Source organism: Phascolarctos cinereus, unplaced genomic scaffold (assembly GCF_003287225.1).
Source record: "Phascolarctos cinereus isolate Bilbo 61053 unplaced genomic scaffold, phaCin_HiC Scaffold_726;HRSCAF=1367, whole genome shotgun sequence".
Classification (NCBI taxonomy): domain Eukaryota; kingdom Metazoa; phylum Chordata; class Mammalia; order Diprotodontia; family Phascolarctidae; genus Phascolarctos; species Phascolarctos cinereus.
Window position 1 is genome coordinate 186,497,660 of NW_027556098.1, and position 14,875 is coordinate 186,512,534.

Genomic DNA, 14,875 nt, shown 5'->3' on the forward strand with positions numbered 1-14,875 from the left:
AGGGGGTACTAAATTGCAATTGTGGGGGATTATTTCCCTCTCTTAACAACAAGCATGGCATTATTTGGTACAAAAGAACCTAAGAAAAGATTCCACTAAAAGTGAGTTAGCAATCTACCAGGCTAAGTGTGGAAGGCTAGCTCATATACTGGGAATTTTTTAAAAAAATATTAAATTGTGACAACATGAACAGTATAATTTGAATGACTGAATTAATTGTAGTCCCAAGGATTGGATGAGATGAGAGTCAAAAACTCCTTTCTGATGAAAGACTTCTAGTTCTAGGTTTACACAGAGAAAAATCAAGAGCTCTGAAGGAGCTCCTGGTCTAATTATGGGAGACAACACATAAAAGGAAGTTCAGCTGCAGGGCAGATGGAAAGGTTCATTGGTCCTTAGGTTATATAGGTAGTAACAGATGACAATGTGGGGCTTCAGGACATAGGCTCAGAGCCCTTGGTAAGGCCTGCAGGTTCTTAGGAGGCAGGAGCCTGGTGTCCTCAATTTCATCAGAAGGAATGGGAGTTTTTGACTCCAGTCTCATCCAAGCCCCTCACCCAGGACAAAAGGGAAAAGGTAAGGTGTGACCTGGGCCCCCATCAATATACTGGGAAAACAGAATAGCAATCTAAAACAAGCAAAATAAGGCAATCTAGTAAACAAGTGTTTGGGAGAACAAATGAAGGGGAAATGATGTTGCAGGTTTATTACCACTCTGTTTTAAGGACCATGAGCATGGCACAGTGGAGGAGTCACTGACTCTGGAGTCTGATGTAATTTCAAGTCCCATCTGTGATGCTAGAAGTTGCTTAAACTCCCTGGGACTCAGTTTTCTCACTCCTGAAAGAATGGGGTTGGTGCACAGATATCTCATCTTTCCAGATCAGCTCTACAGTACTTTGAAAAGATAGAAGAGGCCCTGCTTGGGACTTGGAGAGGCAGCAGGAAGTCAGAGGCACATCGAAGGCCTCCCTGCCCTTATCTTACCCATTGCATGCCTGGTTCGCAACAGGCCCTACAGAGATTTTTACTAAGGGCTTCTTATTCCTCCAGTCCCCTAAGGGCCTCCTTGTAGCAGAGGAAGCTAGAGAAGGTGGTCAAGGCAGAGAGCTGGACACGCTGGTAAGAGGAGGTGGGATTGCTTAGGGTTCGTGCAGAAATAGATGAACTGACCTAACAAAAGGAAAAAAGTCCTTTCTAGAACTCCAGCTCTTCCCCTTCCATTTGGTAATAATGATGAGAATAATAAATTATTATATTAATATAATTAGTATATTCCATATTATAAATTATTGCTATATTAAAAATATGATAATAATAGCTAGCATTGACATGCTACTTTGCTTAACGTTTGTAAAACACTTTATAAACATTTTCTGGTTTGATCGTCACAACAACCCGGGAGGTAGATGCTATTATTATTATCCCCATTTTGCCGATGAGGAAGTTCAGGCAGACCCAGGTGCAGAGACTTTCCCAGGGTTGTTCAACTTGTAAGTATCTGAGACCGGTTTTGACCTTGAGAACTTACCGACTCCCGCCCCGCCCCGGGGGAGGGTTCTGAAGCGCGGGGGCGAGCCCCCGGGGCGCGCGCCCCCCCCGCCACTCCCTCCCCCTCTCCCGTGCCAGCCCTGCCAACGCCAGAGTCTGGCTGTTGCTTAGCAACGGCCCCCCTGCAGCCACAACACTGGTGGCGAGCCGGGTTCTTGGCGGGTCGTCCGGCTTCGCGTCTCGGTCTCGGTTTCGTCTCTCGGGTGTCTCTGGAGGGGGCGACCTTCCAGCCTCCCTCCCGCGCGTCTCCTTCTGCTTGCCTCCTGGCCTCCCTTCAGGACTTCCTCCTCAGCCATGAGCGATGACCAGGTGAGAGGGGCGAGCCGGGGTGAGAGCTTCCTCACCCCATGACCTCCGGCCGCCGGACCCGGAGGATTCCAGAGTGCAGCGTCCCAGGCTGGGAGCGGGGAGTGCGGCCGTCCTGGCGTCCCCCTCGAGCTGGAAGGGGGCAAGGCGGGCTGACCGCCTCGCTATGCGAGCCCCAGAGAAGGTTGGGGACTTCTCCAGGGCCACACACAGGTACATCAGTGTCTGAGGCAGGAGTGGAATCTAGGTGTTCCCGACTCAGAGTCCGAAACCCATTTTACACATTAAGAAACTGAGACCCAGAGAGACTAAGTGACTTACTCGGGATAACACAGATAGCAAGTGGCAGGGTCGGATTCGAAACCACTTCTCCCTGATTTAGAATTCAAAGTTTTTCTCACTAGCCTTATTGTTGTTCTTCCCTTGTTCTGGAAGAGGACCAATGACTTCAAGGAGGTTGATATCTTGACTTGCAAGTGAATTGGATTTAAGTGAAGCAAGGCTGTGGAAAGTCACCAGCCTCTCTCTCTCCTCCAGAGTCACCGGAGTCTAATGACCAGATATCAGTCAGGACTACTGGGATGGCTCTGAATGCAGTGGGTGACCTTGACCTTTTTAAGCTAAGGTCTTTCCCAGGTCTCAGTTTGTCTGAGGGGACACCCGTTCAGTGTTTAAAGGACTATCCTTATTGACCCCTTCCTTCTACTTTCTTCCATCTGGACTCTCAGAACACTGCACTCACCAACCGAACCCATTGGATATTGGGTTCTCATCATCTGCCAGAATTCCATACAGCAAAATTATTCCATTATTCTAGATTTCCCTTTCCCTTAATGTACTGCAAACAGCCTCCTAGAGTGCCAACATTCTTAGCCTTGACTAAAGATTTCAGCCCCTCTCAATCAATTAACAAACATTTTTAAGCACCTTTGTGCCAGGTGCTGGGGATACAAAGAAAAAAAAAACAGTCCCAGCTCACAAGAAGCTTATATTTTATGGAAGTTGTTTGAATTGAAACTTATCGGAATTGAAAGACAACCTTTGGGGTTATCTAATCTAGCTCCTTCACTATACAGATGAAAAACCTAGGTTCTAGAGGAAGGGAAGTGTCTCCCCAAAGGTCACATAGCTAGTCAGAATTTAAGTTTCTTGTTATCCCTAGTACCTAGGACTGTACCTGCCACATACCAGCAACTGAATTTTAACCCAAGTCTCCTAATTCAGAATTCAGGACACTTTTCACCATCCTGCTGTGACCTACAATTCTTCCTCATCTAACCCCATCCTTCTCCCTCCTATGTTTTATATAAGCAGCATAGTTGTAGACAAGTAGAAATCAGTATATCTGTAGAACATGTTTTGGAGCTACTCTCTTACCCCTATTCACACTAGCAGATTGCTTCTTCAAAGCTCAGCTATTAACTTGCGTCTTCAGATTCATGGGGTAGTCCTGAGGAGTAAACCTGTAGGGAGGTTACTTTAGCTTATACACTTCCTCCCATCCCCACCCTTTCCCCTAGGATTATCACTTGATTTCAATTAGTCAGACATGATTAACTTTTAGAAATGGGTATTTACCACAGTGATATATTTGGTACAAAACATCTCCCCAAACTTGAGACAGATTCTCCTACAGTTACCTATAGATTCCAGGGTAAAAGCTTAGCAAGCCCATTGGTAGCAAAGTGGTAACACACACAGCTCCTGGTGAAAGTCCCTTTCTCTTTTTTGGGTGCACAGGTGGGAGGAGGGTGGCTTGAGAAGTTTGGTCATGACTCCCGATCCCCACATCACTGCTGGCTGCTGCCACCCTTCAGATGTTGCTGGGATGATGATGATGATGATGATGATGATGATGATGATGATGAAAAAGTTAGATCCTCAGATCTTTTGAAGTTCATAAAGTCTTCCTCTAGTCAGGCAGGGGTTGAGGGAGGAGTTGGAGCCTGGGACCTTGGCTGGAATTGCTCTTCCTTGGGTCCACTGAAGTGGAATCGCTTGGTTCCAGAAATAGCTTGATATTTGATGGATCCCCTGGGGGGGACGAGGGCAGGTTTCCTCAGTCACTCTGAACAGAGTTCCTGTACAATGTCACTTAAGTTCTTCCTATGGCTTCCAAGGATTTTTCACACTTTGAATGATTGAAACAGGTTCTTACTTGGCTATGGTATCAGGCAGTAGCGTCTTATAACTTACTTTAAATGCAGTGGAGTAATTGATTGACCTACTCAATGACTCCCCATGAAAAGCTAATCATAACATTATTATAATTATGCAGATTAATAAATTTTCTATGATAATGCTTAGTGACTTGCTTTACTTCAGAAACCATGTTGATGCCATATAGTAACCAACTTTTTATATGTTGGCCAACTTTGTACTTTCGGCTATTTTGTCATGTATAATAACCTATAATGCTTCATGCTTTGTTACTATCAGAGTCTATGGTAATAATATTTATTTTAAATTTTGGCTTGTATTCACTAGATTGTGGATTTTTGATGGAAAATGACGGAATTTTGGTTCACCTACCTACTAACACAGAGGATCATTATCACTTAGCAAAATCTCTACCACAAAGCCCTACTTTGATGTGTCATCCTGTGGTGGGCATAATCCTGGGTAAGGCTATACCTCCAGAACATACCTTCTGGAAGACCAGCAGACCCTACCGAACCAGATGTGGTCTATGTGCTTATTGTCGGAGGAGGACCCAGTTAGATAAATTTGAAGAGTCTCATCACCAGGTTGCAAACTATAAGCTGATGCTTTTTTTGGCCAGACCAAATCTATTTAGTTATAGGACATTGGGAACTCAGGCTGTGGAAAGAGTACCCATATGGTTAATATTACAGATTCTTGAAGTATGGAAGTTTAAATAAGTGAAACCACATGGTTTTAGACATAATGTAGATTATTTTTACATAAGAATTTACAGTAAAATTAAACTTATTGAGGGAAGGGACTGTTTAATTTTTGTCTTTTTATCTCCTTGCGCTCAGTAAAATGTTGATTGTGTAGTAGGGTAGTGGATTTCATTGATTATTTTTTCTGTCTGAGAATTTTCTAATAATGGAATTTTTGTTGCATTAATGTTGCCTCTTGCTTGGACTATAGCAATAGCATTCCAACCAGCCTCCCTGCCTCAAGTCTTTCCTAGCTACAATCCATCTGCCATTCAACTGCCAGGAGAGACAGCTGCTCCATCATATCTCAAAGATCAAATAGAAAGTTCTCTGGCATTTAAATTTCATTATAACCTTACTCCTTCCTACCTTTTCAGCCTTTTTTTCTTCACATTTTACTCCCCTCCATGCACTCAACGGCCCAGCTACACTGGGCTACTTGCCTTTCCTCAAACATCGTCCTCCATCATCTTCTTTGTGCCTTTGAACAGTGTCCCATACCTGGAATGCTCATCTTACCATCTTTTGTCTCCTGGTTCCTTTGGTTACCTTTAAGTCTCAGTTCACATGCCATCCTCTCCAGGGGGCCTTTCCTGATTCCCCATTTGAGATTACCCCTACAAATCTTGTGTGTACCTAATGATGTAATCATTAATCATCTCCCCCCCCCCCAACCACCGTTAGATTGTGAAGTCTCTGGTTGTGTTTTTAACTTTCTTTACATCCTCAGTGTTTAGTAAAGTATGTGGAAAATAGTAAGCACTTAGTAAGTGCTTCTATTGATTGATTACTACCAAATATTTTTTCTGAACACTGTGATAAAATGACCCTTTTCAATTGGGGAGGGGTGCTATGTAGAAAAAAAGTGAGGATTTGTTTATATTGCTACAAGCTAATAGATTTTTTATCATTTTGGTATAATTCATCATGCCATAGAATTCAAGAGTGGGGAGCCTGTGGCCTTGAGGCCACATGTGGCCCTCTGGGTCCTCAAGTTCAGCCCTTTGACTGAATCCAGACTTCACAGAACAAAGCCCCTGAGTAGAAGCTTTGGCAAGCTTTGGATGCTGTCCTGGAATGGATTGCATATGATAGTACCTGAGCACCAGCTGAGCTCTGCCACTGTGTGATCTTGAGGATGTTGTTCATCTCTTTTTCCTCATTTGTAAACTGAGGAAGTTTGACTAGAAGGTTACTTAGGTTCGTTCCAGTTCTAAGTCTGATCTAAGATCCTATGATTGAACAGAAGCCCCCATCTGAAGTCACCTATCTGGCAAACTCCAGAGGGTGACATCCAGAAATATTTGTTTCCACTTTGTGAAAATTGTGATAACAAAGGGAGAAAATCCTTTGAAAACTTAACACGTAATACTCAATTGTCTGTTGTTAGGATATTTCTTCTGAGGCAGTAGTGCCTTGCAGGAAGTGGTGTGAACCCACAAAGTGATTATTTATATATTATTTCTTTTTTTTTTTAATCAGGAGCGTGCAATTTCACACTATTTTAGTTGAAATGTGAGTTTTAATGTTCTCTGGACATTTATTTATAATAATTTAGAGCAGTTTTTTTTCTTTTGGAAAAGAAAAAAATAGAGGTTTTATTTTAAATTATGGCTTAAGTAAACAGAATGGATTTAACTTCAGAAAATGAAATGTGTTTTTTTCTTTGAAATTTACTTATATATTCTGTTTGAAAATGTGAGTAGTGGTAAAAGCATATTTATTGAAGGAGATTTTAATATATTCATCTCATTAGTGGATGGTGTTATTCAAGAATAAGAAAGTTCAGTGTGTGTACTTTTGATTCTTTCAAGTAGGATATTAAAAAGAAATATAAACCATGCAGCTGTTCAATTCATTTTAATATTAATTTACATTTAAACCAAATCAGATATTTTAGGTTTTAGTTGTTGTTCTCTGAACTTTTTAAAGATATACATTTTTCTATGGGTTTCATACAGTTTGTTAATTTAGAAATTATGACAGTAACTGCTCATGGCTTGACTGAGCTCTGGCAGCACGATCTGTATGACCCTGGGCAAGTCATTAGGCCTTAGTTTTCTCATCTGTAAAGGAGGGGGTTGGACTAGATGGACCACAAAATCTCTTTCAGTTCTACTTCTATGATTCTAGAACCTGGTTACCTGCTTTTTGCATTAAAGTCCATTTCAACAAATATTTATTGAAAGCCAATTATATATAGGCCACATGTGGCCCTCTAGGTCCTCAAGTTCAGCCCTTTGACTGAATCCAAACTTCACCAAACAAATCCCCTTAATGAAAGAATTCGTTCTGTAAAACTTGGACTCAGTCAAAAGGCAGCACCCAAGAAGGCCACAGGTTCCCCACCCCTAGACTAGGTGTTGGGGCCAAAAATGAAATACATTGTCCTATGTAAAAGTTGCTGTTTTAAAGTATTGTCTTATTAATAAAAAATAAAGTATGAATGTGAAAACAATCACCCTATACAACTATCTGAGTATCATTCAGCGAATTTATAAAGGTCACAATTTCTAGTTTTTCCCAATTGAGTTGCATACGTAGTAGCATCTGATTCATCTGATATTTATTAAAGTCACAGTATGTGTAATAGGACTTCTAGGTGGTGCAATAGATAGAGTGCTGCACCTGGAGTCAGGAAGAATCATCTTTGTAAGTTCAAATCTGGTCTCAAGATATTTGCTAGCTGTGTGACCCTGGGCAAGTCACTTTACCCTGTTTGCCTCAATTTCCTTATCTGTGAAAAAATGATCTGGAGAAGGAAATGGCAAACCACTGCAGTATCTTTGCCAAGAAAACCCTGAATGGGATCATAAAGAGTTGGATGTGAATGAAAAAACAAAACAAAACAAAATGAAGAATGTGTAATAATACACCGTGCTAGGCACAGGGGATTCAGAAATGGTGTAAGACATAGTTGTTTTCCCCCATCCCAAGCCCTAATGCAGCTTATAGATTTAGTGGGAAGGGTAAGACAAGTACACACTAATAAAAGTGACTCTTTTTATAAAGTAGTTTAAGATTGGTAAAATTCTCTGCATCCCTTTTCTCCTTTAGTTCTTAGACCCACAGCATGTGGTCGGTACTATATTACAGGTATGATGAGGAGACAGGCTCACATGTAAATGTCAGAGTTGGTTCTCTTCCACTATAGTATACTGCTTTTTGAAAGTAACTATAATATAATGTGTAATTTTTTAGGGGCAGAAAAGAGTTCCAGGTATAGTGGTATGAGATACCCAAGGGAAACATGAAGTAAACACAAGTATTTATTCAGCACCTACTCTGTGTGAGGTAAGGTGCTGGATCCTGAGGACACAAAAACAAAAATGAAAGTCCCTACCCTCAAGGAGCTTATATTCTGTTGGGGGAAAACAGCAAGTACACAGCTAAGTGTAAAGTAATGATGAGGCAGTTTGGGGAGGAAAGGAGGGAGGGAACAGTAGCTGGGAGGTTGAGGAAGAGCCTAAGGTAGGAGAGGACACTGAACTGAACTTTGCAGGAAGTTAGGGTTTTTAAGAGAGTGTTTGTTCCAGACATGAGGAAAGACACAGAAAGGGGAGCTGGTTGGCAGCATGTGAGAGACAGCACATAGACCACTTTGGGTTGTAGAGTGTGTGAAGGGGTGTAATATGTATAAGTCTGGAAAGGCAGACTGGAGCCACATTTTGAAGAACTTTAAGTGCCAAAGCCAGAGCAGTTTGTATTTGATCCTAAAAGCAGTAGAGAGCCGCTAATTCTTGAGTAGGGGAGTGACATGGTCAGACCTGTGTTTTAGGGATATCACTTTGATAGCTGGATGTGAAAGGTAGTTTGGAAAGCGAAGGGACTGGATATAGGAAGACGAATTATGATCCTGTGATCCTAAGAGGCTATAGCACAGGGATGGGGAACTTGCAGCCTTGAGGCCACACGTGGCTCTCTAGGTCCTCAACTGCAGCCATTTGACTGAACCCAACCATCACAGAACAAATCCCCTTAATAAAAGGATTTGTTCTGTAAAACTTGGATTCAGTCAAAAGCTGCACAAGGACCTAGAAGGCCGCATGTGGCCTTGAGGCTGCAGGTTCTCCACCCCTGCTCTAGCGCTTGACCCAAGTGAGAGCTGATGAGGGTCTGAACTAGAGTTGTGGTTAATGAATTATAGGAGACAAGTGGAAGAGATTTCAAAGAGGTTAAAATCTCTTACAGCTTGTGGGATCAATAAAGACTTAGAACAAGAGGTGGTGTGTGACCTGAAAACTGAAGAAAGGAAATATTTTCAACAGACTGAGGTATGGGAAAGAACATTTCATATATGGGAGATAGCAGAGACACCAATCCAGAGAAGGACAGGATATAATTGGGAAATGACAGCTAGGTGGCATAGTGGATAGAGTGCAGGGCTTGGAGTCAGGAAGACATAGTTCAAATCCAAACTTAGAAAACTGTGTGACCTTGGGCAAGTCACTTAACTTCTGCCACTGGAGAAGGAAGGGGCAAACCACTCCCGTATCTTTGTCCAAAAAACAAAAACAAAACCAGATGGCTCATAAAGAGTCATACACAACTGAAATGATTAAACAACAACAACAGCAACAACAGTTTTCTGGTTTGGTTGAAATGTAGAATTGACAAGATGAAGTCATGTGAGATAAAACTGAAATGGTGGGTTGGAGCCAGATTGTAGGAATAGAATAAGCTCCTCTATAGGAAGGACTTTCATTTTTGTCTCTCTATCCCTAAAACTTAGTGCAATACCTTAGATGGGAGAGGTGCTTAGTAAACGTTTGTTAAAATGAATTGAACTGTGGAGGGCTTTCAGTGTTAGGCTGAGAAATTAGTATTTTATTGGCTAATTATGAGAAACAATTGAATATTTTTGAATGGGGGATGACATGGTATATTAGGAAGATTGTTTTGGAGGCAGTACGAAATAGATTATAGAAGGGAGAGACTAGAGTCAGGGAGACCAGTTAGGAGACCATTAAATCATTCCAAATGACATTAAAGGCCTAAAATGGGTTAATAGCAGTAGAACTAGAAAGAAGAGGGCAAATTTGAGTAATATTTAGAATGTTGGACAGATGGGATGTGGTAACTGACTGGATGTGAAGATGAGAGAAGACTGAGTCTTCAAGCCTGGGTTGCCAAAAGGGTGGTTGGTATCATTGAAAAACATCAGGAAGTAGGGATGGGGCACAGGTTTTTAGTGGGTAGATAAAGTGTTAGTTTTAGACACATTGAGCATGAGGTAAAGGTAGGACATCTGGTAGGGAGGTGTTCAACTGGCAAGGAAAGTAGAGTTCAGGTCAAGATATCTATCATGGAATTACCATATCATCTTTTAATTTTTGTTCTTGTTTGATGAAGTTTTCATTTTTGCTCCTGAAAAACTAAGTGGTCCAATTAGTGCAGATTAATTGACAAGATTGTAAATGATCACAGTGGAAATACAAAGAGCATGGTTCCTTGGGATGAAATTTAAGACAAATAAGTTTCAACGGTGAGAGCAGACCAAGCTATGGGCTGTTGGAAGTGTAAGTGCAGATAAGGAAGATGAGGAGTTCTTGGATGGCGCCCTTTAGGTATAGCAATTAATGGTTGTTCAGGGCAGATTGAGAATGGCAGAGGTTCTGGGCTTTACATAATTAGATACTTTGGGTAGGAAATGCTGAAAGATAAACCTTTAAGACAAGTCACACCATAAGGAGTGGAAGTATTGTCAAATTGGATCAGGTGTTAAAGGAGCACTGTTGGAATTAGTTTTGAAAAAATTGCCTGAGGTTGGCCTTGGATATACTTTTAGATTTCTTCTTCTCCAAAGGAAGCATATTCTAACGGATACATAATTAAAAGACTGTATACAATTGTATGATTGACCTAAAACTTTATTATTTGCATACCAAACAATTTTGGTTTTCGTTATTTCCCATATAGGAAAAAGCACAGAGTAAAGAAAGAAGCAAAACACCAACCAGATTTTTGCCACAGTTGGCACAGGTAATATAAGATTTTTCTTACACATTTTCTTCAGTATTGAAAAGTTTTCAAACTTGAAATAAGCTTACTGATTCTCAGTTAGGAAAACTGAACTTCGTTAGCTTTTTAAGAAATTATATGTTGCAGATTTCTTGAGAAAAATAGTTATAAAAAAGCTATTTCTCCAACAGGTTTAGGAAATGGGGTTAATTAAATATTCTGGCTGGAAAAAGTTACTATGCATAAAACATAACACCCGACAGAGTGGATAGAGGGATGGCCTGGGAATCAGGAAGACCCAGATTTCAACTCCTGTTTGTGACACATACTAGCTATGTGCCCTATGAAGCTCTCTCTAAAACTATAAACTGCAGAGAAATTGATGATCTTAGGGACCCTGTTTTTGCCTTTCTTTGTATCTTTAATGCTTAGCACAGTGCTTGGCACATAGTAAGTGCTTAATACATTCTTGTTGACAGATCTGCAACTTTTGTGGGTCCTACAGTGATGAAATCACAGATCTAAATAGGCCAGCCCACAAAACCCCACAAAGCTATAACTATTCCAAATGTAACTTAGTATTTCTCTGATAGGGGCAAATAGTCAAAAGAGGACCAGATCAGAAATCAGGACACTGGTACTCCACTGGCTATCCCCCAAACCTGAAATGTTCTCCTTATCTCCTCTTACTGCCCTCTCTGACATTCTTCAAATCTCAAATAAAATACCGTCTTCTATAGCAGAGGTGTCAAACCACCTCCCACTCCCCATACCCCATCCCCAGCTGCAATAACCGGATTAAAATGTAATTGGAAAATATTTAACAAAATAAATAAACATATGATAGAATATAGATTTATATGGCTTTCTAAGTCAGTAAGAAGCCTGCAGGAATCTTTATGTACAGTTTAGTGGCCTTTAATTTTCTATTAGAATTTGATACCACTCTACAGGAAGCCTTTTCTAACCTCTCTCTTAATTCTAGTATGTTACCATCTTTTCATCATTTCCTATTTTCCTCTCTCTCTATTTTGTGTGTGTGTGTGTGTGTGTGTGTGTGTGTGTGTGTGTGTGTGTGTGTGTGTGTGTGTATGTTTGCTCATTGTCTCCCTGAGGAGACTGTGAACTCCTTTAGGGCAGGGACTGCCGTTTGCCTCTTTTTGTGTCACTAGCAACTTTGCACAGCCCTACCTCACTGAAATCCAGTTCACTTGGAAGTCAGGTCATTACCTTCCTGATGTCATCGGTTCTCTCTGAGAACCAGGAGAAACAACAAACAACAACAGACCACAACCCCCAGTACTTAGCGTAATGTCTGGCACATAGTAGGGTATTAATAAATGCTTATGGGCTGACTAAGCCATCTTTGTGACTTTGGACAAGTAAAGTCAACAAGCATTATTTTTTTTAAATGAGAGTACTGTATGCCAGATACTGCTAAATTCTGGGATACAAAGAAAAGCAAAAACAGTCCCTGACCTTAAGGAGCTCATATTCTAATAGGGAAAGACAATATGCAAACAACTATGTCTAAACAAGATATATATGTATACATATATACATATATATGCATATTATACATACATGCATGCATACATATATGTATGCACAATTGGACTTAATTACAGAGGAAAGGCATTAGCCTTGAGAGTTATTGGGAAAGGCTTCTTATGTAAGCTAGGATTTTAGTTGAGACTTCAAAGAAGTCAAGGAAGCCAGGAGGCAAAGATTTCTGGGAGAGAATTTCAGGCATTCGTGGTGGCTGTTGTTTGTCCTTCACTCTTGAAGAGGACCAGGGAGATCAGGTGGGTGATGTCTTGACTTGCAAATGAATTGCGTTCACGCAGGGCTGTGCAAAGTCATCAGCCTCACTCTCCCCTCTAGAGTCATCTGAATCCAGTGGCAAGACATAGGTCAGGACAACTGGAGATGGTCCCAGATGCAGTGATAGACCTTGGCCTTTTTAAGCCAAGCTAACGTCTTTCCCAGGTCTCAGTTTGTCTGAGACAACACCCATTCAGTGATTTTAGGCTAGGTAAGAAATGAAGCAAAAGATGGCTTAGTTTGCTTACTCAAAAAAAAAAAATCTGGAAGGGGAAGACCCCCAGAGTTTTTGGCCAGAACAGAAACAATTGCTATTTACGCTCAACACTGGGCCATTAAAACCCAAACAATGACCAAGTGAAACTTGGGCTGGGACTTGTTATTGGCCAGTGAGTGAGAGTCAGAGGTTTTAGGCATGCTCAAGTAGCTTTCTTTTACCAAGCTGCTGATCCTCTTTTTATAATTTGAAAACCAGTGGGCTTTATCAAAGCCTTGTTTTTCAGAGCTCTATTTCAAGAAATCATGAATGAAACTACATGGGATAAGAGAGTTAATTGTCCTAGATTTTTTTTTTAAATGATAGAATAAATAAGTGGAGAAAAGGAAAAAAAAATCTAGTCTCCAAACAGATATCTTGTGAGATTTAAGCAGTGAAAATTTATATTCCTTTGGGCAGAGCACCCACATGTAAGGGTATGATTCAGAAGGAAGGAAAAAAGACAGGCAGGCATTGGTTACAGTCAATGAAAGGGCATGGTAATAGATAGTGTTTTGTGAAAGGAACAGCATGGAGACCAGTGTCACTGGATTACAGAGTCTGTGATTAGTAGATTGGAAAGTTAGGAGAGGAGACTACTCAAAGTGGGCATGCTGGAGGTAGAACCAAGATTATGGATAAGAGAAGCACTCAATTGAGCTCTCCCAAATTCCCCTCCAAACTACTTTGAAATAATGCCTCAAATTAAATACTGGAGCAACAGAACAAACAAAAGATTGGGTGAAACAGTTTTCCAGCCCAAGACAACTTAAGAGGTCTGCAGGACCTCTTAAGGGGTGGTGGTCTGGTGGGCCTGGAGCACAGGGCAGATAGCACAGTGCAGGCTATGCCCTAGCAAGCCAGCAGCTACTCTTAAAGTGGTCGCATTGACAGCAGCAGCAGTTTCAGGGGCTCTTATCCCAAGGATGGGAGAGGTGGGGTGGGTAGGAAGGGAAAGTGTTGGACAACTAGTTGGCAGAAGATTGAAGGGGGCCCTTTGCTAGGGCTGAATACAGGACCCTGTGGCATTGCCTATACATAGTTCTCCATTGAAGTCCCAGGCCAAAGAGAGTGATAGCACTTGTGGCCACAGAGGGTATAGGGATTGTAGTCGATGTTCTGAGGCAGAGAGGAGGGTTTGTGGTTACTCATGGGGGAGTAAGGACTCTGGTCTCAGTTCCGAGACAGAGGGGAGCACTAGTAATTGTGGCTGAAGAAGTATGGGGGACCTGGTCACAATCCTAGGCCCAGGAGGAATGGTAGTGCTGGTGGCTATAGGAGAACAAGGTCCCTTCCTCGGTAAAGACTAGAGCAAAGGCCAGGAGAGCAGTGACCACATCTCTTCCTGGGTCATACCACCTTGGAAGCACTGACAACCTATAGACTGAAATAGTACCACAAAAGTCCTGAAGTTTAGGGCCCTACTTTAACATAAAGTCAAAAGTCAAGAAATAGGTTGGAAAAATAAACAAACAAAAAAGAACTGATCCTAGAAAGTTAACTTTGTTGACAGGAAAGATGAAGATACAAACTCAGAAAAAGACAATAAAGTCAGAACAGCTGCATACAGATCCTCAAAGAAAAATGTGAATTGGTCAAAGGCCCAAAAATAATTCCTGAAAGAGTGCAAAAAGGATTTTCAAAATTAAATAATAGTGATAAAGGAAAAATTAGGAAAAGAAATGAGTGATGCAAGAAAATTATAAAAAGAGGATCAGCAGCTTGGTAAAAGAAGCACAAAAAAGTATTGAAGAAAATAACACCTTAAAAAACAGAATCGGACAAATGGTAAAATTTCAAATATAACATCCTCCCTAAATATTTTTAATCCATAAAATTGTCATTTGATTTGAAATCCAAAATGATTTTATTTGGCATCTTGAAATACATACACATCATCGAAGTCTCTAATATATAATGTTTCAAATAGTTAAAGGCAATATAAAAGTCTTACCTAGAGAAACTTAAGAAAATATCACTTCATTTTTTAAAACTACTATCACTTGAAAACTTAGATCTCTATATTAATGTTGCTACGGTGGTTAAGACTAAAGTTTTGTTTTGTTTCGTT

General features: G+C 40.9%; 1 protein-coding gene across 1 annotated transcript in view; it reads left to right on the plus strand.

Annotated features, from left to right (window-relative positions):
* Positions 1-1,637: 1,637 nt before the first annotated feature.
* The window catches only part of DNAH7 (dynein axonemal heavy chain 7), a 285,950-nt gene continuing 272,712 nt past the window's right edge, over positions 1,638-14,875 (plus strand). Inside the window, exons 1-2 of the mRNA XM_020993533.2 lie at positions 1,638-1,860; positions 10,683-10,745. Of these exons, the coding sequence (XP_020849192.1) occupies positions 1,846-1,860; positions 10,683-10,745 (78 nt within the window). The 5' untranslated portion in view covers positions 1,638-1,845. The remainder of the gene's footprint in view (positions 1,861-10,682; positions 10,746-14,875) is intronic.